Here is a 6,000-nt window from a genome sequence, read left to right as displayed (position 1 = left end):
CCATGGTAGCGCTCTGAAGCTGTTGGAACTCTATTTTTAATAGCCATTCCCTGCAGCTGCTGTGTGGTTGTGGAGAACCTGAGTTGGGTCTGGGGACCCTGGATGCAACTCTTTAAAAACCTGCACATCTAGACAGACCCTAAGGCTTCACTTAGTTACACTGAATTTATATTTGAAAGGCCACATATGAATTGGAATGTAAATGAAAATTATATACACAGCTAATGAAAAAGTTTTATTTATCAACAGAAAGACATGTCATTTTCATAATAAAAATATAATACATCATGCATAAAAATAAGAATCCAACCTGAGTAGAAATGTCAGACCCAGTCTCCTGTAGTGGATAACTAATAGGGCTTTTGTGAGAAGGCACTCAGACATGAGAGTCTAGTCCTCAAAGTTCTAGACAATTGGTTTCTAATACTCAAATGAATAGTTGTTACTTGGATGTGAAAGAGCCAGACATCTTTCCTGAGGGAAATGCTTTTTGTTACATGAATGCCTTTTTGTTAGCAATCTCTTAGTGCTAAAAAAATGCAATTCTCTAATCCTTTATATAAAAATGTGGTTCGCATCCACATTAGCCTTTTATTCTAGAACAGGCATAATTTGTTCCCTCTATTTATGCATGCTTACTAGCAGCAGATTGTTCCAAAAGGCAGCAAAAACTATGGCTATACAGGGACCTGTGACACAGCAGCTGGGGTTCTTTAACAGCTTGAGAGACCCAACGTATGGGTTCAATATAATTGCATTGTCCAAAGCTCCGGGCTTAAGGCAGTATTCCCTGATTAAACCTCACAGAGTTAAGCATACTTAAGCCCATGGAAATGCATTTTTGTTAACATGTTGGATTTTAATTACGTTGCTAGCAATTGTGAAACTCGAAGATACAGCCCAGTCCTAAACACATTTACTGGAAGATGCCAATTCTTAGTAAGTGTTCTTTGGATTACTTCCTTGCAGGGTCATTCTAAACAGCGTTACAACCATCTAAGCCCATGGGCTTCAATGGATTTAGAATCTATGATGGTACTATTAATCTCATTAAATTTTACATACTGAATTTTTACAAAAAACTGTTAAACAGTGCACTTTTAAAAAATGTGCACTGAATTTAATAATTTAATTCTTGAAATTTTCACTCAGACCTGCAGATCAGAAACCAGGTTTTATCAAAAAGTCCACTGGGATAAGACAGAATTGAATATTAAGATTCTAGGTGACTGAAGAGTGAAATGCTGCATTCTTTCAGCAACTGTAATTAATGAGAAAGTACAACAGCTGTAAACCAAAGTAATACTTGATTCTTCGGCTTTTGGATCAGTATTTACATGTACATATGATTACAAGAAAAGTTCTTTTGGACCACACTATGTTTACCAGTAATAAAAAATGCTACAACTGTTTCTTAAAATTATTCTGTGTTCATTCTCTATTTAGTAACAAAACAGAAGTTCTACTACTTTGCCCTTAAGAATTGGTTATTCTTATAATTTGTGGGAATTTTTACCAACTAAAATGGTAAATGAAAATACAAGTACATTTATCTGCATAACTGCCACAATGTGCTATATATATGTAAAACCAAGATGTTTAAAAATGAAAATAAAAAGAAACAGTATTAATTATGAACATATATGCAAGCTAAATTGGATACATTAGAAGTAAAATGCCTGAAAAATTTGATGCATACAATTGCCAGCAACAATCTATACACTGAAGTTTTACCTCCTAATGCAGCAGCATTAATGTTCTTTTAAAAAATTATTCTTTTTCCGTGCCAAGTTACCCAATGAAAGCAAATGCAAAGAAAAAAATCAAACCAGAAAAGTGCCACAATCCAGAGCAAATAAATTTAAATGCCATAAACTCATTTTAATGTTAGTAAGCATAACAATGCTTATCTGTACTGTGGGTTGTACCTAGATGCATACAACCCATAATACAAATAAGCATAGTTATGTTGGGAAATGTATTTTGTTTTAGTCTTTTCCCCAAAAATTTCTATTGAAAAACTGGAAAATACTACAGAATTTGTTTTCTACAGTCATTTTTCCACCTCTAAGATAACAAAAATTATGACGTGCTAAGGTAGCATAGGCTGCAACAGCATGCAACTCTTTATTAAGTATTGGGTACACATTCAATTTTTCTTATTGAAAACCAAGACATTTATACTTTTAAATTTCATAAATATGATAACTTGTGAAATGTTATATCCTAAATTATAAATGAGCATTTAAATCAATAAAATATGTTTAAGTTTTGTAGAAAGCTAAGTATTACATATATTTCAATTTTCAAAAAAAAAATTCTGATTTTTTTTCTAGGAAAAAAAAGGTGGGGATGTTTTTTCTATGGCTTTAAACTTTCTGAGAATTTTATACCCTTATCTGTAGCCACTGCCTTTTCTCTTGGAGGCCTTTCCTCAAGGTTTGAAAGTTAATTGCAGCCTTAACAATCACAAGTTGCTTCACTGGTTTCTGGTGAGGGGATACAGCATCAACAGCAGTACCCAGTCATTGTGGGATTTTTAATGCAGTTTTACAGCTGAATAGAAATAGTCACATAAAGCTGCCTTGTAATGAATCAGATTGTTGGTCTATTGAGGTAAATATTGTCTACTCTGATTGACAGCACCTTTCACAACTTATCAGGTAAACACTTTTCGTAACATCTAATATCCGATCCTTTTAAAAGCAGGATTTGAGTCCAGTGGCACCCCAGATGCCAACAAGATTTTCAGGATGTATGCTTTTTAGAGTCCAAGCTCCTTTCTTCAGATACCAAGAGCTTAGATTCTTGAAAATTTATACCCTGAAAATTTTTCTTGATCTCTAAGGTACCACTGGGCCCAAATCCTGATGTTCTACTGCAGACCAACATGGTTTCCTACCTGATCCTTTTAAGGAAGGGATACAGGAATGGAACCTGGGACATCTGCATGCACAACAGGATGTTCCATGTCTGAGCTTCAGCCCCTCCCTATGCATAACGCCATATAAATATGGATTATAAAAGTTTTAAAAAATGCATTTCTATTGCCTTGTTACCTTTGGAGCCTACAGCAAATACAAACATGCAGAGTGCTGATGGATGCTAGCAAGCTAAATAGAACTCCAAAAAGGGTGGTTTCTGGTCTCTATGATCCAGTTGGATTTTGAGAGCAAATCTAATCCTTAACAAGAAGGAGTGTTAGATGTAGTGGACTTTCAGGACTAAAAAGTTACTGTCCCAAAAGCTTTCATCACATTGCTTGGGAACACTTTAGCCCTTACAAAATATGAGCCCTCAAAATTCCATGATGAGGCATATCATGTCTTGTGAATTATGTAAATTAAAAAATTACATGATTTATGTACATGATGTAATTAAATTATATAAAATATTGTGATCATAGACTTCTGAGATGTTTGCTAGACAGTTTTGTTCTCTCTTTAGTGCAGAAGGGCCTTTTCATATCTGTAGGATGACTGCATTGCTATTTTATGAGCAGAAGTCACCTCTGCTCAGCGTCTGTCAAGAAGGCACAGAATGTGAGGAATCCACAGTGGCCTGTAGACTTGAGGAATAACAGGATCTGGAGAAGAGGTGTACATGGCAGTGCTCTCCGATGCAATGCTAATAAGGTAATGTGGACATTTTGATGCTAGTCGCCTGGATACAAACTCTTGTACTACAGATTTTAACTAAGTTTTCCCAACAACAGCAGATGATCATCTTATTTAGTTAAGAGACTTAACAGAATGATCTTTCTGGCAAACAGTTCTGTGGGAAGTTACAGAAAAATGCTTGTTTGATTGGCTTCGGTTTCTTCATGCTTTGCATCCTAAAGAAAATAGTCCAAGTGCAGAAATTACCTGCAGAAATCAAAAGTTCAACATTTTTAATGTTATTTATAGCCCACATTTCTTTTTAAACCTCAAAGTGGATTACACAGAGTAGAATTAATATAATCAATGTCTGGGACACTCCATAAACAATACAATAAGTTATGGACAGCAGAAATCCAAATCCAATCTACTGCTCAGAGCAGCTGTAGGAGAAAAATAACCAAAAAAAGGCTGCTGGGCCAACAGTGTGACATCTCTTCCAGGGAAAAACTGGAAGTGATGTCAGTCCTCTGTATTGATGGAAACATCATGATTTTATCAGAGTTTCAGGTGATTCCTAGAGAGGTTTGATAGCATTTCAGGGTTGTCCCTGGAAGTAACACCATGTACTGTCAAGACAGTCCCCCTCCTATGTCCCTGTTCCCCAGTCTTTCATTTGTTGCCTAGATATGCCAGGCCTGACAACCCTAGATAGGTTGCACAAGCACCATTTGTTTTGTTACTGTAGTTAAAGAAATTAAAAATGAATATCCTATTCCAATAGGATAGTGCTGCTTTTAATCTTCAAAGAGCCATGGGACTCTTGTTTTGTAATGACTTTTAAAAGAAATAGTAGGGAATCAGCTATGAGGACAGAATGTATACCTGTAGACGAATAAATGAATATAGATGGTCATTTATAGAACTGTAACTAATATACAGTTCAGTCTTAGATCTAGATGGCTTATTCATTACTGAAAAGAAAAAAATTGGAAATACAAGAAAAATACATAGCTCCCGACAGACTGTAATCTAAAGATTTTTTAAAAAATTCTGTAAGCATTTTGCGATGTTGGCACAAAGGCTGAGATGAGGTAAACAGGATTATTAATAGAGCATTCTTGAATTTATGCTATTTTTCAATACTGTTGATATTTTTCATTTTTAATGACTTCTAGTGATCTCATATGGTTTGTAATCATATTTGTTTCAAGATTTGTAACTTTGGAGAAAACCATAAAATAATGACTGTCGTGCACTAGAGCTGCCTTTAACGTCCATAAACTACATCCTATGCCAGCTGCCTTAGGTAATGATGAATGCCACTGACTGCAAATCTGCAAAAGCTACATGCACACTAAAAGTACAGATAACTGAATTGCAAACAGATCAGCAGTTCAATAGCATGGATGATGAACAAATTCGGTAGAGACATGAGAGGATTTGAAAGTATCCTATTCACTGGAAAAGAGTTTCTTGTTGCTGTCACCACAGAGGGAAGCCTAGGAGAACCCCTTCCCTCCTATTCCACTTCATCAACCGAAAAACTCTTTTCTTGGTTTGTGTGTGTTTCTGTTGTGGTTTGTGTCCATTTATTCTATGTAGAGACAGTTAAATGTAAAAGCTAGATGTTCAGCGCTGAAAATATAACATTAGAACATGTGGAGGTGAATGAGACTTCATAATTTTACTGTGCTTCTGTACTTGCTCAACAACAAACTAGAACTCTCTGCTCCTGAGGCAACATCTATGTTTTTATGACCGGAGAGCTTGTTATGCAAATACTGCCTTGCATTATAGAGTACTTTCAGTGCTGAAAGCATTTCACATGCATTGTCTTGTAATCCTTAAAACAGCCCTCTAAGGCAGAACAATATAATTACCTTCATATTGCTGATGAGTGGAGGGCTGAAAGATTTGCTGAAGGTCAGCTAGTGAGCTGGCAGCCCAGGTGAAATTTGGGCTAGGGGCTTCCTGGATCATTCATAACTCAGTCTTTTAGCCTTCCACATGGAAAATGGCCCTGTGTTAGGGAAATGTCTAACTCACCTTTATATTACTATGCTTTTGTGGTCATGGGCTTCTGTACTCCAAAAGCAGTAATAAAAATATTCACAACCACTATAATGAACACCAGTCCTGTCGCAAGGTTATTGAGGAAGTCCAGCTTGGCATGTTTTGCGGGGTTATTAAGGTCGTATTTTACTGCAAGAGAAAAACAGTGAAAGGAATGCTTTTACAATTGGAGAGCTTTTATCCACATAATAGAAGTGTATTATTAAAAACCTGCAACAATTGTTTTAAGAAAAGTATGTCAGCATTAGAATAACATTTCAGAATATGCAACATATTTCTGGATTTTACATTTCATCTTGGATGTTTTTCACTGGCTTCTTGATTG

At 35.8% G+C, this 6,000-nt stretch overlaps 1 protein-coding gene across 1 annotated transcript in view; it reads right to left on the bottom strand.

Annotated features, from left to right (window-relative positions):
• Nucleotides 1-222: 222 nt before the first annotated feature.
• The window catches only part of NINJ1 (ninjurin 1), a 31,415-nt gene continuing 25,637 nt past the window's right edge, over nt 223-6,000 (bottom strand). The window contains exons 3-4 of the mRNA XM_054975180.1: nt 5,649-5,804; nt 223-3,866 (exon numbers count right to left, since the gene is read on the bottom strand). Of these exons, the coding sequence (XP_054831155.1) occupies nt 5,659-5,804 (146 nt within the window). The 3' untranslated portion in view covers nt 223-3,866; nt 5,649-5,658. The remainder of the gene's footprint in view (nt 3,867-5,648; nt 5,805-6,000) is intronic.

The sequence above is a fragment of the Eublepharis macularius genome, chromosome 4, assembly GCF_028583425.1.
Source record: "Eublepharis macularius isolate TG4126 chromosome 4, MPM_Emac_v1.0, whole genome shotgun sequence".
NCBI classification, from domain to species: domain Eukaryota; kingdom Metazoa; phylum Chordata; class Lepidosauria; order Squamata; family Eublepharidae; genus Eublepharis; species Eublepharis macularius.
Note: the sequence above shows the minus strand (reverse complement) of the source record. Positions and strands in the feature narration are given on the sequence as shown.